Raw genomic sequence first — 20,836 nt, forward strand, 5'->3', positions numbered from 1 at the left:
AAGTGCCACATAGAGATTTTAGTAGCTGATCCTCATATTTAATATCAAATGCAGACACAGAGTTCTATCACAGATGTTATTATGTGATACAGAAAATATGAGCACAACTTACCTGAGAGGCATCACAGCTCAGCAAGGTACAGTCAGTAAACACGTATCAATGTATTTTGTTGGAAACAGTCATGGCAACAATAATACATAGTTCATTTAATTATAAACAACACTGATTGTGTCCTTTTCCTTTGCTGTATTTTTTTCCCTCAGAGTGCAGTATGAGCATTGATTTTATGACAGTATAAAGAATGAAGTAGCCTAGTTAAAGCCTGTTGTGGAAGACATCACCGCTTCCACTATCCAGTCCCCTTAAGCAATAAACTGCATTTCACATTTATTATGAATTTTTAAAGCTAATTTTTTCTTACTTCTGGTGTGTTAATGCCCCAAACCACAATTTGGCCAGAGGAATTTAAGTATCTTAGCATAAAGAGATGAAGGATTTGAAAGAGGAAAACGTTTCCTTGACAACATAGATTATATGCAGTAGATATTGTATCTGTATATGTATCTGTTTTGTTTTGTATCCTGCTCTTCATGTACACACACTAATGCTGAGCGCAAATATATAATCAATAGTCACTCAAAATGTAGGGTTTCAAAAATTAAAAGCTTAAAATACATAGAAATCTCATTAGTAGATGTCATACACCATTGTGTTAGCAAGACAGTAGTGCTTTGAGCTAAATGCTAACACCAGAATGCTAACATGTTCACAATGACAATGCTAACATGTTGATGTTTAACAGGTATGATGTTTATCATAGTCAACATACAGTATGTTAGCATGCTAACATTTGCTAGGTGGCACAAAGTACAGCTGAGACTGATGGGAATGTCATTAGTTTTGCAGATATTTGTTCAAATATTGAACAACAACAAAGTAATGTCTGTCCCTTCCTCATTTCTTACAATTTGATTGTCCTTCTAAATACTGTATGACAACATCAAACATTTAACACTAAGTCTTCCTAACATTCCCTTTAGATGTAACTAAGTTCCTTCTGAATGCCAGATGCAGCTTTATTATTTTTTCTCTATGACTTCACACAGAGTGGAACATCAGAGCACAAACTCAACAGAGTTAAATTTGGCATGCTTCGTCCTAAATGGCCCTTAGCCCCCGCAGCACAAAGTTCACATCCCAAGCTGGTCTTAGCCAGACGGGTTGACACTGAACTGCCCTTTCTCATTCTACCAGGGATTTTGAGAAATGTTTACTTGGAAAGTTCATGACCCTGCAGATCAACCACAAAGTTATTATTTGTGATCAAACATACAGGAAACTACATTTTTTTTATTTGTTTGTTTATTTATTTACCAGTGACAGTGCACATTAAGCATCAGTAGTCCCTGGGCAGGTTATTACAAATTAGTGACCTAATGTCATTAGTAGGATGCTTCGACAAGTAGGCCTACTTTCCTGAAGATTTTCTCAGAGGAAAGAGTTAGAATTTGCTGAGATGACTGTTAACATCGCCGTCTCTAGGTCTAAACTGAGAGTAAGTTAGGTCACTGTGGGGTCAGAGTCAAGAGTGAAATTACTCAACTGTGGAAACATTGACCACAGAGGGGATCTGCCTCTATCTTCACGAATCAAAACCTCCAAATGTATGAAGAAGTACTTCTGTGAAAGGGCTACTTCCCCTTCTGAGACGATCCGTAGTGGCAGAAGACATTGGCAGACAGGAGATTGACATTGCTAGCTCTCCCTAGCCAGTTTGTAAAACATTTACCCTTGTGCTTATCTGACATGGCAAATATCATCCATGTTCTTTCAGTGTCAGCCAAGATCCCTCAAGCTGACAGGCTGCTCTGTGGACCACAGGGACTCTCAGTCATCATGAATATTACATTGGGTCTGCTTACATGCTTGCATGTGGCCATCAATAAGAAAGCTTCACAAAATAGCAAACATTAACTTTAGCAACTATAAAAACAGTCAACTCTTGTACTTTACACCCAATGAGCTCACCGTTGAAATAAGTTGTCTTTTCACTGCTACTTATTGTTTCCACTCTTTCTGCAAACTCTGCGTATCAACCTTATTAGTCATTTATGACTAATTGCCACTTCATGGATGTTGACCTACAAGGAGGCCATGGGAAGCAGCAAGGGTCAAGAGTCTATCAGGCGTGACAGCAGAAGAAAGGGCTTAAGCTGCACTGCAACTTGTCATATTTACACGAAACGTTGGAAGAATAGCTTTGTGATTATAACGCTGGGGAGGAAGGTGGGTGGTGCTGGTGGTGTGTTGTGTAAAGAGGGGGGAGGTGGAGGGGAGGAGAGGGGAAGGAGGGGGTTGCCACAGCTGCAGGCCAACAGTTGATCCTGTCCCGGGAAACAGGATCAGCCAGGTCAGGGCAAGGAGGGAGGCAAAAGGTCGTGACCCTGGGGGTTGAGGAACAGACTTCACAAAGAGGTACATCTTCAAAAGCAAAGGCCCCATCGGGGGAACCGGTATAAGGTTGGGAAAATAAACCAATTTGACCTCCTTTCTCAGAGCAGGAGTTTCCCCAGGTGTTTGCTTTAACCTCTTTATTGTTGTCTGACTTGAGGCGCTGCTCTCATGTATTTTACACTCATCCAGGCGCTGCGGTAGCGCTACTTCAAGGCAAGCGTACAAACAGATTTTTACTGGTATATTTAAGAAGAAAGTCTGGTATATTTACATTTTATTTATATATTCTGCCTTTATGACACTCCAAATCAGGTCATGTAACCCGTAAAATGCTTATTACATCATATATATGTGTGCTTGTTTTTCTATCTTTGTGGGGACCAATTTTACTTTAAAACCATCATAGTGAGGACATTTCTGATTGTCTGCATTCACCACTACTTCAAAGGGATGTTTGAGGGTTTAGACTCGGTTTAAGGTTAAGATTAGAATTAGGTTAAGGTTAGGGGGTAGAGAACACATGTCAATCAGGGTCTTCACAACTATAGAAAAACAAATGTGTGTGTGTGTGTGTTTACATAACATGTGAGGTCAAACCATGTGCTCAAAGTTCAAACACTTGTATGAGAAGAGGGTGATTGAACATCTGTGAGCATATTTATCACACCAATCACCATGACAACTAGTGACAAGTGTTAGCTCTGTATGGCCTCCATGTGAATAAACAAAGCACCTAAAAGTATCTCACTCAGATTTACAGACCATGCACAAGAGTGCTTGGTGTTTTAAACAGTTCATGTGTTCCCATGAAGATAAACCCTTGACTGAGCACGTTAAGTACCGTCATTAAGTTGTTTGTCAGAGAATAAGCATCTGTATCGCCAGGAAATAGTTTTTGGAGGTCTCATAACTATGAAATGCCTGTTGTGTGACTTCCGAGTCCTTGGCCCCTAGTTGAGTCATTGGTGGCCTGGTGTGCAGCACTCACATCCTTTTGGCCTCCTGCTAAGGTCAGGAAATCAAAGAGAGAAATCCACATAGACAAACAGTCGATTGTCAAGTTTTACACCTTGACCTCAGCTTAAACTTGTGACTCCCTCCTTTATGTTTGCCGCTGCCTCAGCAATCGGAGGAAATCAAGAGGTTACTGGTGGTTCAGCCTTGATAAGAATCTTGAAATGGAGAAGTTCACGGAGGGGAAAGGTTGCTGTGAGTTTAAAGAGAGTGCAGTCAGTCATGGGGAGGATTAAATAAAAGGGAAGTCAGGGCTGAGGAACTGCGGCGCGATTTCAAAAGTGCACTGCAGACAAAAAGCCGTCTGTTTGCTCACTGGACTTCATATTAAAACCCAGTGCAAAGGAAGTTTAGCTTGAACTCCTCTTCACCTTTAGGAAGTCTCACGCTACAGGCTGCTTTTTTTTTCAAGTGGAGAAAATTATTACAAAACAGACACAAAAACTTTCTAGACTGAACACAGTAATTGAAGTTTTGTATTGACTGTACAATGAAATCTATTTTGGGCTCTAAATAAAAGATATATGTTCCATTTTCTAAGGCACATCCTTAGGCATTCAGTGTACATCTGGTGACCTCCATGTGTCCTCCCTCCTTTCAGTGTCTTTCCTGCCTTTGTTAAGATTCAGCACTGCACTGAGCAGCAGCCAACTCAGAAGCAGGAGTTTTTGGGCAAATACAGGACATCCTCTCACTCTACTTTAATAAATATCTGAGTCTTTGAGTACACAGAGTGCTGCATGACTTTGATGTCCTTTTAAATAATAATAATCTTTATTGTAGAGGTGCTAGTCTGATATTGGGATGTATGGTGCTAGTTTCCCTGTTGATTCCTTTGGTTCGTATTAATATGATCTATAAAAGTGACTGACCATTGAACAAGAAAATATATTTAAACATTGTTTAAATTAATTTAAAGAAATATAAATGTGTTTTATGGTAGTAGCTGAAAGAGTGGAGTTTTCCCTTAAAAATCTAACATACTTGGACACATCCCTGATATGTGTATTACATTGTCAGATGAAAAACAGACCGTGTGAATGGCAAACTAGAAAAAGAGGAACACATTCATACTAGGTCATGCATTTTAGTACTTTATTTTTGAGATATCAGTGCAAATGAACACCAAAAATGAAAACATAAAAAAATGAAATTATGTTTCAGGTCTTCACATGAAAAAATGAAACATCTTTTTTTTTTATATTTGCTGCTACAAATGTATTTCTTAGATGCACAATGCAGATCTATGATTGTACGTCAATCCCCCACTATAGCCCCGAGCTCTTTCACAGAGCTTTGTTAACCAGTAACAGAAAAGAAAATCACAAAAATATTCAATGCACGTTTATTTTTCACACATTTTTCATCAACTTGCTCAACAGTCTGTGGTTATTTAAGGACTGTTCATATTCTAAACGAACCTCTCTCTGTGATAAAAAAAGACCTATTTTAAGACTTGACATTTTCCCCCATCACCAGTAGGGATACACAGGTAGTTCCCATGCGTCTGCATGCAACAGGCAGCAGTGAGGAGAGTCAGACATTATTACACAACACAGCGCAGGATAGATTATCATTTACCACATAGAGACACATGCAAAGAACAAACCAACCAAAAAAAGATGGGCATAGCATCCTCTGCCTTTGTATGTACACTTGTACGCATATAATTCATATTTACATATCAGGGCATTAAAAACTAGGGTAATATCTTTTCTTAAACATTACAAAATAGTCATCTTTCATACTGAAAGTACTATTTACACAAATATATTTAACCATTGTGAAAATGTATTAATAATCGAAGAGACGTACTTCATAGGTATATGTATTAAAAAGATCACAAGACTAAATGGATAAAGCAGTGTGTGAAATGAAAATAAGGAGCTAGATAGCAGATATCCCTCAAGACACCAAAATGTCTTGGTGATTATTGGGGGGCAGGTACATCTATCCAGCTGCTTTGAAAAAAAAAAAAAAAAAAAGATGTACCTGTGGTCTTCTCTTTATTATCATGCAATTCTTTTGACATTTTATGAATTAAGAGACTGCCACAAAAATAAAAAGATGTCCATAAACCACAACAGTTAAGAAATGATGAAAACAAAACCACAAACTGTCAAATTTTCAACAGATAACAATACTGACATTTTTTTATTACATGCCGTTAAATTATTCTGAAAAGGACAAAGAGGACTCAGCTTCGATAGTGCAAACTCTGGGTGCTCCTTTATATGAAATGAAGAGGGGGAAAAAAAGCCATGTGCTTCACACTCTAAGTCTTTGTGTGCATGAAGAAAAGTGGTGCGGGGTTTAACCAGGGTGGTAAGATAAGTTTCACAGACACTGCAGCCTTTTAACTGTTGCTCTAGAAACCTGTTTACACACAGTTGCTCAACTGTAAGAGCCACACACGCTCTGTTGACCCATCTGCTCAAAACTGCACAATCTGCAAACACATTACCCTGAATTTGCACTGTCGAATATTGGCCTTGCAAGTTCAATTCAAATAAAAAGCAAAATACAATGAGTTGTGACCATTCAAATCTTTGTTGATATATTCTCATTCCACCGGTAATTATATTATACCACACCATGAATCTTGAGGAAAAAGCAAGACAAAGTATTCATCATGGTAGGATCCTCACTGAAGCTACTGCAGTGTGAGTATTGTTTTCAAGGTTCCTCCTTTGAATGAATCTATCATGTACATTGTTGTAATAGACCGCTGTGACTGCCCTAGAATGACTTTATTTGGAATCTTATTTAAAATTGATGGGACTCTGTCTATCTGAATATGTTCTGATGGATAAAAAATAAATAAATGTCCACTGAACTGAGTGCTAACATTTTTGGAGTCATCAATAATAAATGTTGCTTGAAATGTTCTTTCTAAATGTTTCATGGCCGGCAACAAAGAGGACATGGAAAAGTGATATGTTATAATTCAGATACAAATAATAAGTGTACAACAAGACCAAATTGTAAAGGGGGGGGGACTTTGTCATTTACAAAATGAAATATGTAGTGCATGATTATCACTGATAAGTTAACTTTGTGACGTTTGTGTAGTTTTGGTTGTATCAATTCGACATTTTGCTAAGATAGACCTGTTTTGTACCATTCCATGACCTAGCTACTTAAAATTGAAAAAGCAATGCAAGTATGCATTTGAATTTGAACTTCATTTTTCTTCATTTTTGCATTCTTTGTTATTTGTCTCTTCAAACCAATTTGGCAAGTCATTAAAAAACAAAACAAAACAAAAAAAAAGAGTCAATGAAATCTTTTCCACTTTGTATTTTTCTGTAGTTGATACAACTTCTAATCAGATGATTGGCTCAGCCCTTGGCTCTCATGGCTGTGCTTGTCGTTGTGGGTTGGTGACTGCGGGGTGGAGCTCAGACTGTGTTCATAGGCATGCATGTCACTGATTGGCTCTTCTTTAACTCTGACCACAGACTGGGCTCCTTCTGCCTGATCCCTCACCTCCTTCCTCAGCTGAATGCTGCCCTTCTGCAACATGTAATAAAGGATGGGGTTGGAACGTGACAGCCGTGGAGAGTCCGGGTTTGAGTCACAACCCTCCTCCTCCTCATTCTCCTGACTACTCCATCGCACAGGGCTCTCTGGCTCCTGTTTGACAAGAGTCGGGGGGTCCCGTTTTTGAGTGACTGGCCACGGAGCTGGATGGCGGCCCCAGGGGGTGCAGATAGGGCTGTTACTTGCAGGGGGGGTGGGCAGTGGTCTGAGATTACTCGGAAGCCCTGAGTTGAGGGAACCGTGGGGGTGCCAGCTGGGCAGGTGGAGGAAGCTGTGATTATGGGCAGGCTGACTAAGAATGCTGCCGTTGGCCTTACCATTGGCCTGCAGGATGGAAGGACTGGGTGCCCCACGGGGCTGCTGGGACAACTCCTTCAGGCAGTTGTCAGAGAGCAGCAGCTGTTTGAGCACATTGAAGCCCCGACTCTCTCTGGTGAGGGTTTCACTTGGTGGGCTCCTGGGTGGAGCCTCCTCTTCTTTCAGAATCCTCTGCTGGTCAGGCTCTTCCTGAACAGCAGACGAGGGAAAAATGTTTGTGTCACCACTGTCCAATGCTCTTGGAGAGCTGGTATTATTCATATTATCAGTCCGATCAGAACAGAGGCGTCTCTTCTTAGGACTGGGGCTTGGATACTCCCTCTGTTCCTCTTTAACCTGTCTGGGCTGTGACCCAGCTTGCACAACAGAACTGGTATAGTAGGTAGCAGTCTGTTGTTTAAGCAGCTGGCTGAGAAGGCCATATTTTGCTATGACCTCTGTAGGCCGTGGTTCTGTTTTTAAGTCCTGCTGAGAGTCTGAGAGGGGGCTATTCTTCTCATAGCTGCTCGGTCTTTTTCTGCCACTTAAGTCCTTAGACACGGCCGAGGACGGCCCCACCTCCTCCATGAGCTCCGTTTTGACCTTTACATCCAAAGCAGGCCCATTGGAGCTGTCACAGATGATGGAGGCACCAGGGCTCTTTTCATAGCACCCCCCTGCTACCTCCACACTCCTCCTGCCACTCCCACTGGGCCTATCTTTGCGGCTGACTGTAGCAGGAGTCGAGCCTGTTCCTAGAAGGAGCTGAAGTACAGTGCGCCTCTCTAGAAGGTTCTCAATCTGTGAGGAAGGAGGAGAAGCTTCCTTCCGACTGAAAGGTGTGCCACTGCCTGAGGGTCCGTCGGAGAGTGGAGTGGTGGTGGTCCTATGGACTGGAGCATTGAGCCTTTCCAACAGGGCAAGAGGCCTGTTGGCATCGAGCTCTGGGCCCAGTCCTTTGGTGGAGGGGATGGGTGGGGAGGAAGAAGCTGTCCCGCACTGAGCCAGATTCTGTAACAGTTTACTGGCGCTGAAGGCAGACTCTGAAGCCTTCTCAGCAGGGAAGGCTTTAGACTTACACAAATCCAAAGGGCTGGACTGGACATGAGGGGAGGGGTAGGAGTATGGGGACATTGCACCACTAGGGTCATGACTAAGTGAGTAGAGGGGCTGGGCTGGGGCTACTGGTCTATCTATGGGGCTTTTTGTCCTGGTCTCCTCCCAGGGCACTAGTCCTTTTGGTTGGCCTTGAGACATGGTGGCCATAGTTATATCAAGTGGCAAATCCTGGTTACCCATGTTTTTATTAGCCATCTCATTATTTCTGCGCTCAAGAAGAAGCTGCATAAGTGTGACCTTAGAGTGGGATTTTAGGTCTGGACTCATTTCAGGCTCTTTGTTCTTGGGCACCTTTGATCCTGATGGCTCTGGCTTCCACTTGTTTATTAAAGATTCTGTTAGTTTGTCCAGGGAGGAGGTAGAGATAGAGGAGGAAGATGAAGAAATAGCAGTGGAGACAGAGGAGACAACAGTAGAGGATGGTGAAAAGGCTGTAGTGGAGGGTGGAGCAGAAGCTTGAGGAGAGAATGCAGCTGCGGTGGAGGAAAACACTGTGGTGGAAGAAGAGAGGGTAGAGGAGGAAAAGGAGGCAGAGGAGAAAGAGGAAGAGGGGGTTGTAGTTTTGGGCCCTATGTCTTGTGTATTGGCTCTGTTTCTCATAGAGAGATCAATGGGAGAGCAACTCGAGTAGGAACTCTCTGCATCACTGCTGTCCTTGGTCAGGCTCCTCTCCTGGGTGGAGCATTCACTGTCCGATGTGACAGAAGAGGAACCGCTTTGTGGCAGAATACCGCAGCTGTCCTCCAGGTGCCCATTCTTGGTCAGCTGCTTCTGGTTGTTGTGGTTGTTGAGTAGCAGCAGCAGCAAGCTGCTGCATGTTTGGGGTGGGCGAGTTGGGCGTGAGTCAAAGCCTCGCTTCTCCCTTGGTGGTTGGTTGTGAGTGTGGCTTGGAGCATGTGGGGGAGTGGGTGGGGAGCTTTGGCTGTGGCCACGCAGCAGAGAGGGACTCTGTGGACTGGACAGGGCTGTTCGAGGGAGTGTTGTTGTTATTGTGGTTGTTGTTGTCATTCCATTTTGGGTTGTTAAGGAGCTTAGTGTGTCTGGGGCTCCGGGCAGAGTCCCTCCCACACTAGGTGGCCTTTTGTCCGGGCCATGCTGCTGGTTCGCCATGGCAGCTAGTCTTTCACTGGCAGATCTTCCTGAGAGCTGGGCTTTGAGCGCATGCTCTCTGGAGTACTGCTGAAGGTGGGCTTCACTGGATAGCAGCAAGGCCAATTGACTGCAGGCCACACTGGGCTTGGGTGAAGGTGCTGGACTAGAACGGATTTTCACCATGTTGGCCACTGCCTTCAGACGCTCCGCACAGGACACTGATTCAGCAGTTGTAGGAGCAGATGGTGGCGTGGCGCTGTGTGCTGACCGTGGTGATTCTGGGGGTCTGTCCTGACTGTGTCCCCGACGACTGTACGGTGTGTTGCTGTGATTCTGAAGTTTGCTCTTCCTCATTAGGCCCTTCAAGCGGCTTGAAGCTGTCCCATACACAGGAAGTGGCTCTTTGTCTGCAGGTGGTGCCTTGGATGGAGAGGAACACTCACTGGGGGGCTTATTAGAGTGCTGAGACATTGCCACACTCTGAAGGCGTGAGCTGAATGACTGAAGCAGGGAAGCCAACAGGGTGCTCTCTCCAGCATGAGGAGATCCTTCTAGGGACCCATTTTGCAGGCCTCCCCCTTGGCCATTCAGCTCCATCGGGGGTGAATTCATCCGCTGGTTACCTGGATCATTCCAGGCCCCAGAGCGCAGTAGGCGGGCCTTCTTCAGATGCTGCGAAGCACCTAGTGTGGGCCCATTGGTTCCAGCCTTGGGAGCTGTGGGGCCATGATTGGACAGTTGGAAGGACCCGCCCACCTTGTCAGCCTGCTCCTGGTTGCTGTGGGCAGCCTCAGACCTCCCGCTTGCCGTGGCCCCAGGCCCGGCCACCACTGGATGCATCAGTAAACCTTCCAGATAAGTTAGAACAGCTGAATCCTTGTGTGTCTCAGGGCCAGGCTCCTCCCCATGAGTCATGTTCAATACTAGGATCCACTCGTATGGTTCAGCACTGCTACAGGGAAACAAATGTCCACTAGGTCATCTGGTTGACAGTGGCATGTACTTCCTAAACACCAAAAAGAGGGCAGGCAGTTGCACAGAGTGAGTCTGCAGGGGGGCTGAAGGATGCACTGCCTGGATGTGATCCCTCTCTGTAGTGGGCACAGTCAGCACTATGGTGAAACAGCAACCATGGTTGGAGCCAATCTGGGGCAGGTGGGCCTCCCAGGCATTATTGTATGCCTTTAAACACTGTAGGATCCCAGAAGGCCCAGCTCGAGGCTTATGTGAGAAGCAAGTGAGGAGTCAGCGGGATTTCACCACAAAGATGTTGACACATTCCGTGGCTGTGGATGTTTGGGATGTCTGTCCTACAGCCTGGCTGTGGTTCTGTCAGTGGCGCCTTTCAGCTTTGCAGATCTCACATAGGGGGACCTATGGGAGTGAGTGAGAGAGAAAAGAGGGAGGGAGGGAGAGAAGGTTGGGTGAAGAGAAAGAAGAGAGAGAGAAAAAAAAAAAGGAGAAACTGTGTTAGAAGCAGGGATTTGCACAGCACTATATCACATTCATTTCACCACCTTGTCTGCCATCTCTGTTACTTAGCAACATTTCAGATTGACTGCACATGGCTCCTTCTCCTCTCTGCACTCTCCCCTCACAGCCACCGAACAGACGACAAATGTAGATTAGGTCTGATTGGATCCAAATTGAAAATTCAAGCCCACTACCTTGAAAACATTCAGGTCTTGAGCCGTAAGCCCCTCACAGCGATGTCTTTCAAAAGTGAAGGGCCTTGTGAGAGCTGTGAATAATTTCTTATGCAGCTTGTCATTTCAGTGGATTATCCCCCCCTACCACCTCCTGCTCCTTATGCACTTGAGCGGCATCTCACACGACGCAACCCTCAGTCTACACAAAGCAAGAGCCACCCACCCACTCACCCACATGCACACAAGTAAGCATTAAGCATTAATGCCTAGGCACAAGCATGAATATGTGTATGAGGACATGCATACATGTGCAGGATATTCTTAAACATACACAGAATGAGTGAAAATCATTCTGTTGGCTACTCAGTGTCACCACTGCATTATCTTTATCAACACCTGGCCAGAGTCAATCCTTCATCAAGCTTATCTCTTTAGTGACTGTATTGTTTTTAAATGAGAAAACAATAGCAAAACATGAAATGAATTGATGTTTACAGGTACTGTACAAAGGCAGTGGAGAATCACAGCAAGGATATGGCTAACAGACATGCTGTACTCGACCGTCAAGTGTGTGTGTGTGTGTGTGTGTGTGTGTGTGTGTGTGTGTCTGTATTTTTTCTGTGTGTATATTGAGGGTTGGGGGTGGCTTAAGGATCAGGTGCACCTGTCACACCACACCACTGTCAGGAGGGCAGAGTCAGTGACACCAGGGTGAGCATTGTGCCAGTTGCCATGACAGTGTCAGTGGCGCTGCCCTGGGAGACCTCTGCTCTGAACCCTGTCAGCGTGGTTTCCGTGGATACAGGACACCTCCGACAGTCCTGGCCGCATCCCATAAAGGTTAATTAATACAGAGTTTCCACCTCGCCTCAGCTGCTGTCCGTGTCCTTTCCCCGATGCTGTCCTCACCTTTGGTGTCCGCTGAGTGGACCAACATAGCAGGTTACACAACAGGACAGCAGCCCTTGATTATGACGAAAGGCCATGGCAACCCATGCAGCCGCCAGCCTAAATACTTCACAGAGAGTAGCAGCGAGGGCCAAAAACAACGGAGCAATAGGCTTCTAATCAGGATGAAATCCATCCCCGTGGCCAAGGTCCACAGGTTGTCATGACATTAAGGGCAACAAGGTGGTACTTTTAATTCCACCTTGAAAATGAGCCGGGATTAAAAGCTGGATTTAAGTTGATCAGTGAGCAATTAAGTCTGAGTAACGGTAAGAAAACAATCAGGTTATCTATTTTAAGACCTCCTAAAACTAAAAGGTCCAAAGGTTAATGAGACTCTTCATAATGTGTTGCATTGTATAGAAAACAATAGATGACACTGAAATTGGCCCATCGGCATCAATTACAGTTCAAGGCCATCTTTAAACTGTTGACCTAAATTTGACAACAACAAACGCCAACCTGGTCACACTGGGCCATCTGACGTCTGCTGTCATGCTAATCTTAGATGCTCAGGATTAGGGCTATTTTCCCGCCAATGAGCTTAATGCAATTATATTAGAATGTCCTGTAACACCACGTTTGATCACAGTAAACATGCCCACATGTTTACCTTCAACAGAGCTTGGAAAAAAAAAGGACTAACATGCCATGATACAGCCTTCCAGTTAGTGACATAAAAAAAAAAATGTGAATGGAAAAAGAAACACTGACACGGTTTCAACATGGGAAATTCTGTTAATCTCTTCGCTGCTGGCAGTGAACCTTTGGAATTACAGTTGACCTTGTCTATGTTTTTGCCCAAAGAAACTTCAATACAGAGCAGAGTAGGGAGCACAGGGACACTATGACACTGCACTACATTAGTTTATATAGAACAGAGCTACTGCATTCACTATCTCACATAAAGTAGGAATTACTCTGTAAACAAAGTGAGGACCTTCAGGCTCTTGAGAGACATGTAATGACAGAGCCGATGTCAGAGAGCCCTGCTACAGCAAGGGCAAGAAAAAAAATATGTTCTCTTCAGTCACAGTGCTCTGTTAACAAATAAATGACCTTAATATAAGGAAAGCTGTCCTCTATACTGAGCCCCTAAAGCATGCAGCCCTCCTCCTTTCCTCTCTTAGGTTGTGTGATGTGTGCATTACTATTACATTATCTCCCCTGGTGTATACATTGAAAATGACCTTACACATCTGTTAACATGTCATCTCATTGGTAGTGGCACCCAAAAAGCCTGACCTCCACCGCCCCCCCCCCACCCCCACTCCCCCCTCCCCCACCGTGGGACACCACAGTACCAATGAGCTGCTCTACGGTTTCTGTGGTGATTATCCATTATCCTTGACAATGTCAGCCAATGACAGAGTAGGCACCATTCTAAAGTGATTTTTACCCACTACAGTTGGCCACGTACATGTGAGAGGGAGGGCAAGTGATGGGGAGGGGTGAAAGCTTCATCATCACCACTGGCTGGTCGACTCTTCCTGTGTTTCTCTCTCTCTCTCTCTCGGTCTTGCTTTTCTTGTACTTAAAAAGACGCCGGGAATATAAAAAGGTCACCGCACCCTCAGCCGCTTCCTAAGATACGTGGAATTACCAGAAGGCCGACATGAAAATGTGCCAATGCAGATGTCACGGATTAGATCTCGCAATGTGACCTTCATTCCTTTCACTGACCTCCAGATAACACCCCCCCCCTCACCCCCCCCCCCCTCCTCCACCCACTGACACACAGGCAAGAACACACTTGCCTTTCTTTATCTTAAAAAAAGTAAGTTCCTAAATGACCTTCATTGTCAGGAATGGTAATCCATTTAAGCCATTTAAAATGTATGAGACCAAACAAAAGAATTAAAAAGGGGAAGAGCCAAAGGAGCGGCAGTTAAAGTCAAGGTCATTCATGCCGCCAAGGCTTTTCCACTTGATGCAACAGCTGGTGTCCATGCAAAGCTCTGGGCGTTAATAAAAAGTGACAATGCTGCCCGAGCGGTGTGTATTACTAATGTCTGACACCAGCCTGGCAGATGTGTTCTCCCTGCATTTAAGGGGAGTCAAGGTTAAAGGAATTTAAAAAGGAGAGGCGATGCCTAAACACTATTATATCATGTAATCTGCAGCCCAGCCCTGCTGCACATACTCAACGGGGTAGCTCACTTACACATGCGGCGTGACCGCTATTTGTAAATTCAATATGGCCTGACATGATTAAATAAGACAAAACATAAGCTACCTGACCAATTGTAGTTGTTGCCGAGCCTTCCGCGAGTGAACGAGTGCACCGGAGGAAAGTTGAATTAAAAGCTCTCGTTCACCTTGAGAGAGGTAAACAAGAGAATAACATGCTACCAAACAGCAGGAGAGCTAGAGCAAGAAAATGTTTTTGCAGATAAGTCAATCAGGGCAAATAACACTGAAATGCAATACACAGACACATGCACGCCCACACAATGAGAACTAGGGCACTCTGACCCACTTCTTAGGATGCATTGACCAAACAAGTCATGCATAGCACACACGCCCCCATGTGCACACATACACACACACACACACACACACACACAGAAAGCCGTGGATGTACCCCACATAAAAAGAAACGCGATACATGACTACTGAAAAGTCAGACCTCTTGTGTTAAGTAGCGCGGGCCATCCGTTGGGAAAACCCATCCCACTCACAGTGAGGAACAGTGTGTGATGACTGAAAGCTAACATTTTCAGACTTGGACAAAATGGGACTGGAGCGCTAAAGTTCTTGGCCTTGTATCTGGCCTTGGATGAAGAGCACGGGGGCGGATTTTAACTTCATCTGTGCTCATCAGTACAAAGAGTTCTTGGGGTTGAGAGAGAGAGCATAGAGGAATTCATGCACACTGATGAGTCATCTAAGCGGTTCAGAGCCCAGCTGACTGTCAGAGGACCCAGCCAACTAGCCAGTGCACTGTATCACTGCACTGTATCACACACCCAGACAGCCCCCCCCCCCCCCCCCCTTTTACCTTACATGCCTAGGCGGTGCATGGATGTGCTTACAAAAAATGTTTGTGTCCATAGTAAATATTTGTGTGCCATTTGGAAGACCCACCCAAGGGCCATTTCCTGAGTGGCTGCGAATTAGTGCATCAATTAAACACACACACACACATTCCCTCCTTAATGAGCCGTGGCTGCCATCAATCTATACCTGATTCATTTCTATTGGGCTCCGTGGTAATCTTCTGCTTACATCGCCTGTCCAAAATGGTGCTCATTTCCCTCCCGAAAACAACACACATTTTCCATTTGTAAACACTGGTGCTGGAAATAGGAACAGCTGATTGCCCCATGGCCAGCATGCCAAAAGGCAGAGCTAGGCTTTTGAAGCAGACTGCAGTGGTGATGTCTGAGGGAAATGGGCCACTTTGCAATTGAGATCAAATGTCCCACTGTCAGGCTGCCCTGAAAGCTGGATAAAACCAGCTAAAAGACCTTGGCCTTTAATGAATCATTTCCATAATATCCTTGGCATCAGCCCTAAGAAGGCTATTGCCGTGAGTCAGCAAGATGTCTGTCTTTATTGGGTTAAAAGAGTATTGCTTTTTTTCTCCCCCCCTTCTTTTTACTGTGAGTAATTTGGGTTGGTTTGGAGAAATATGGTGTGTGACGGAGGTCTAAGTGACAGAGAAAGAAGAGGACATATCTCTGCTATTGTTTTGCCTTTCATAATGCTCCCATTGACCTACTTTCTAGTTTTTAAATCATCCTGATGCTTGCTCTGAGTGAGGTTGGCGAATATTACACAGTACAATGGGTTGTTGAAGGGACATTCCAATAGAATCATCAAAAACACAACTCGGCTATGTTTTTTTTTTTGTTCTATTCAAAGTTACACAATTAAAATAATCTCTTACACCAATTAGATGTATTTAACCCAATAACATAAAACAATTATGTGTAACCTCTTCAGAGAAAATCTCTCAAGCAGCACCAATCCCGTTGGCAGGGCAGAGCTGATTACATGCCAATGACCAGGAGACTTCAATAACATGAGTCCTACGCCTGGCCCTGTTGCCCAACCCAGTACTCACAGAGCAGTAGCTGGTACAACCAACCAGCCAACACCTACACACTCAAAATATTCCTGAGTCTCAGAATCTAAATTAGCATCCAGGTTAATATCTCCACGTTTAAATATAAGTCCGTCGCTTGGTTATCAGGTGACGGTGACGCAAATCTATCTGTACGCCTGTAGGCTGAATTAGTAATCTAACTCATCATCCAGCTACACTTACATTAATCACATGATGCAGCGACAAGATGGCACAAACATCAAGATAAATAAAGTGAAGTGATGATTAATAACTTTGAACTCATGGAGGATGAAGCATACGCCCTGTCGAGAGAACCGCGCCAAAATTAGTAAACGCCCCGCAATACAAGGGTTTAAGGTAACAGAACAAGTAACAATACGCCATCCCGTCACCCCAGAGGACCTCGTTCCCCACCTTGTTGTTACATAACTTGGAGAAGACCCAAGAGTGCGCTGTAGACAGGTAAAACCAGCCGTTTGAGTTAATGTTACATGCCTCATGTGATTCCTTTTCAAGCAAAAAAACACTGTACAAAAACCACACAAAAAATATGTTCTACCAATGATTAAGCTTGGATAACCCCGTGTTAATTACAATGACATCACTGCCCCGTGAGCAAAAAGACTAGTAGTGCTGCACTGTCACACGCTCACTCTTAAAAGTCCTAATAACGTCCAGTATTCCACATAAATAAGAAACACGCTTTATGAATCATTTACATGCTCATGCTGATATGACTATAATAACTACAGAATCCATGTTTTTATTATCTGAGACATTTATGTTTAGAATTTACACTAAGAATGTGGGATTTTTCATACGACAACAAGCGTGAACAATAAGGCGGTGGTTCATGTTATACTAAAGTTGTGACAATACTTTGGATTTCAGTTTAAAACATGAACCCGTAACGTGAATAAAGATGGTGAGGTCATCAGACAGTTGTTCACGGAGGAGAACCATAATCTCCAGTTGATCCAGAGATAAATCCATATTCTATACACACACCAGGGAAAAACATGCTTTACTTAGCTTGACCTCCTCCATATATTTAAGTCTGTGCCTCACCACTGAGTCTAAACAGCAGCAACAGCGGTCTGCACTACTTACTAACTACAGTAGGGCCATCTGAGGCCCCGTCTGGACTGTCTGTCCAGTAGTTGGATGTGTCGTCCCTGTTAGGAGCTCATTATTTCAATTTTCTTTAGATTATCATCCCCCCTCTAGATAGTCTACACAAGTCATGTTTAACTGGGTAGAACATTTTTTTTGTAATTGAAAAGAAAAAATACATTTATTACACAAATAAACTATTTGGTAGATGTGTATAAATATATTTTCTGCTGCAGTGGTCAGGAGGATGATTCAGAGAGGGAATATTCATCTCTGTGAAGTGCAACGAAAGCGACAAGTCAGGCGTATGAAATAATAAACCTACTTCTGTATTTAGACGGGGTCCTTTTTAAAAACAGGTGGATTAGATAAGATTGTGCTTAATCAACTTTCAGTGGTCGTATTCTGTCAGTGGATGGAGGGCTCATGATTCGGGCCAGGCGAGGGGGAGGAGGAGGAGCGGTGAATATAAAAATGCTTGAAAACGCACTGACAACACAGTACACGCAACTAATGAGCTAGTCTGATGACTGTGATTGGCTCGGAATTAGAATTTCACAGTGAAAGACAGTAAAAAAAAAACAATAATTCAAACAATAATTCAGAATATTTTCTGTATAAAATCTGTACAATTAAAAAGTGAGTGAGTGAAGTATTGTATCTAAGTCAATGGGTCTCAATTCTGGGTTTTAATTACTCAAAGTACAGCTGGTTTTCTATCTAAGCAGAGGTTAATTGCAATTAATTGCCATCACCTGGCAGCCCAGGTGTAATCAGCCCCTGATTGAGTAGCTAGAATGAAAACCAGCAGGGCTCAGGAGCCTGATGACCACAACTCAACCCGTCATTTGAAATGATCAGCGTGTTACTAGAAATTATGATCCAGGAAAAATAATTGAATATTTGTTTTATTTCTTTGGGATTGATCAGGTTTCCTTTACTGTAAACACAAGTTACACGCTAATTGTCAACCTAGGTACAGACAAGCACGAGGCCAAGGCTTGCAGGAAATGAGTCTGTCTTCCCTCAGTCAGCCATTGACTATTAAATCAGACAGAGAGAGAGAGAGAGAGAGAGCGAGAGACAAGGCCAGCACCCGACTGCAACCAGCCTATTATTTCTCCGTAATGAAGTAGATTGAGGAGAAAGAAAACTATCCAGTAGCAAATGTAGTAAAAAGTGCTCAACAGGGTAAAAAAAAAAAAAAAAAAATCCACACTAAGCCAACTGCAAACACACCTATTCTGCTGTGGTTGGGAGGTGAACGCAGACACACATCATGCTCCCCGTACCTTGTCATCCTTAGCTGTGGAGGCTGATACAGGTAAAGTGCAGTAATCAATTTGCTCTACTGGCAGGAGTGCTCCTTGAGAATACTAATCAGGCTCCGGCCCTCCCCTCTTCCCTCGTTCTCTCCATCCCTCCTCCGCCGCCGCCGCCCCCTCTGCCTTTCTCCTTCCTCGTTCACCTTTCTCATGACTTGACACCCCCCCAGTGCCCCAGACCTGACCAAATGCTAAAGGAGGGCAGGCTGTCTTCTGCACAGATAACTGCTGCCACTAATCAAGCCTACGTGCACCGGGGCGTGGGATTAAAAGAGCTTGCACAGCTTGACTCAGGCACTGAATGGTGTTAGCGCGCGCACACACACACACACACACACACACACACACACACACACACACACACACACACACACACACACACACACACACACACACACACACACACACACACACACACACACACACGAGGTCAAAATAAAAAACCTATAGGGAAGCCAGCAGCGTCACGTCCTAAAAACGCACACACACACAAACACACAAGCCTCTGACGAGCAAACAACACAACAAGGTCAACTTAAAAGCTGATGTTAGGTGAACATTCTCGGGCTATAAAAGAACACACACAAGAAGATTAGATCTAAATTTACTCCGCCAGTCAAAACGGGACTCGGTGGTGAGCCACCCATCTCTATCTCTCAGAACACATGTCACGCAGGGAGCTGCAGTGTTGTGTGCATCTAAAGCGAAAAAAGAGGAACAAACTCGACTGTGAATTGACAGGGCCTTAATTCCTGTTCGTTTTTCATTTGGAGAGATGGCTTACAAGGGGGGGGTCTCACCAAATCAAACACATACCGGAGTTGCCTGGAGGCTGTAACAGAGCGTTGCACTGCGCGCACACACACACTCCTATCGCTTGCCCGTATATATAGGAGAGTGTGTGTGTGACAGAGAAAGAGAGAGAGACAACGCCACCCTATGCATCAGCAGGGATATTTCATTATGTACATAACGAGTGCCATTAATCGCTCTTAACAAGAGGACACAACCTCACCTTGGCAGTCTAACACGCACAGCAGGAAGGTGGGGGGGGTGGGAGGTGGGGGGGTGAGGGGGGGGCATGGAAATATCTATAGTGCGCACAGAAATTAAAATTCACCACACTCAAGGATCCGCCGCCTCCTTTTGACCAACCACATCGCGGCCTGAGGGTGTGTGTGGAGGCAAGCCAGCAGTCATATAGAACTTACTCGTCTGATAGACACATAAAAACACATAAAGAAGTGAAAAAAAAGAAGAAGAAGAAGAAGAGTGGGGGGAAGGGGAGGTGAGGAAATAAATATATAAATAAAAGTGGGGGGGGAAATGCCGCAGTGGCGGTTGCCAGCGGGGGCTCATGCCCTTGACATACTGACACGAGCGGGGGAGGGAGGGAGGGAGGGAGGTGCTGTCATGTGACACTCTTGTCATTCGCTTGTCCACCCGCCTGCCCGCCCGGCCACCTGGCAAACACCCCCCCCCCCCCCACCCCATCTCCTACCAATATCTTGCCCACCTTCGTGCGACCTCATCCTCCACTGACCTGACGCTGCTTGCCCCCTCCCTCCTCCACCTATGCCCACCGCCTCCCCCCCCCTCCCACTCCGCCCCTCTGCAGTCCTAGCACCCCGTCCGCCCCACCCCTAGCGCTCTGTTCCCCCCCTCCGCTTCCCCTCTCCCTCCCCCGCGGCTGTGCAGCAAGGTCAGGCGGGTCACCGTGTCCTCATCTGTAATCCGCTGCCATTCGTCAGCAGCCCCGGCCCAGGCTGGAGGAGAGAGAGGAGAGAGAGGAGAGGCAGGCGCTCCGACGAGGGGAGAATGCCCAATTAGGCAGCTGTCACACACACACACACACACACACACACACACACACACACACACACAGCTCAGCACAGCAGAGCAGGAGAGAGAGAGAAAGAGAGGAAGGGAGGGAGGGAGGGAGGCTGCAGAATCAGCCTACTGTCCACAGACAGAGGGGCGGAATTAGGGGGTGTACATGAATCCTTTCAGCTGTGAGTGTCTGTGTATTGTTTTGGTGTGTGTGTGTGTGTGTGTGTGTGTGTGTGTGTGTGTGTGGAGCAGTTGAGGGGGTCAACTACAGTTTAGACATGTATGACTACTATTTGAGGCATGTCAACAGGAGGAGCAGCGGGGCGCGCGGACTTTTTGAGGATACAGTAGTTAAATGAAATTTTATGACAGGCGACTA

The 20,836-nt window shown here is 44.9% G+C and overlaps 1 protein-coding gene across 2 annotated transcripts in view; it reads right to left on the bottom strand.

The window, feature by feature from the left end:
• Positions 1–4,798: 4,798 nt before the first annotated feature.
• The window catches only part of nrip1b (nuclear receptor interacting protein 1b), a 37,989-nt gene continuing 21,951 nt past the window's right edge, over positions 4,799–20,836 (bottom strand). The window contains exons 1-2 of one of the 2 annotated variants that reach the window (XM_067607356.1): positions 18,595–18,907; positions 4,799–10,894 (exon numbers count right to left, since the gene is read on the bottom strand). In XM_067607356.1, the coding sequence (XP_067463457.1) occupies positions 6,794–10,435 (3,642 nt within the window). In that variant the 5' untranslated portion in view covers positions 10,436–10,894; positions 18,595–18,907 and the 3' untranslated portion in view covers positions 4,799–6,793. Of the gene's footprint in view, positions 10,895–18,594; positions 18,908–20,836 lie in introns of those variants that run through there. The other variant, XM_067607355.1, reaches the window with a different exon arrangement.

The sequence above is a fragment of the Thunnus thynnus genome, chromosome 13 (genome assembly GCF_963924715.1).
Source record: "Thunnus thynnus chromosome 13, fThuThy2.1, whole genome shotgun sequence".
Taxonomy (NCBI): domain Eukaryota; kingdom Metazoa; phylum Chordata; class Actinopteri; order Scombriformes; family Scombridae; genus Thunnus; species Thunnus thynnus.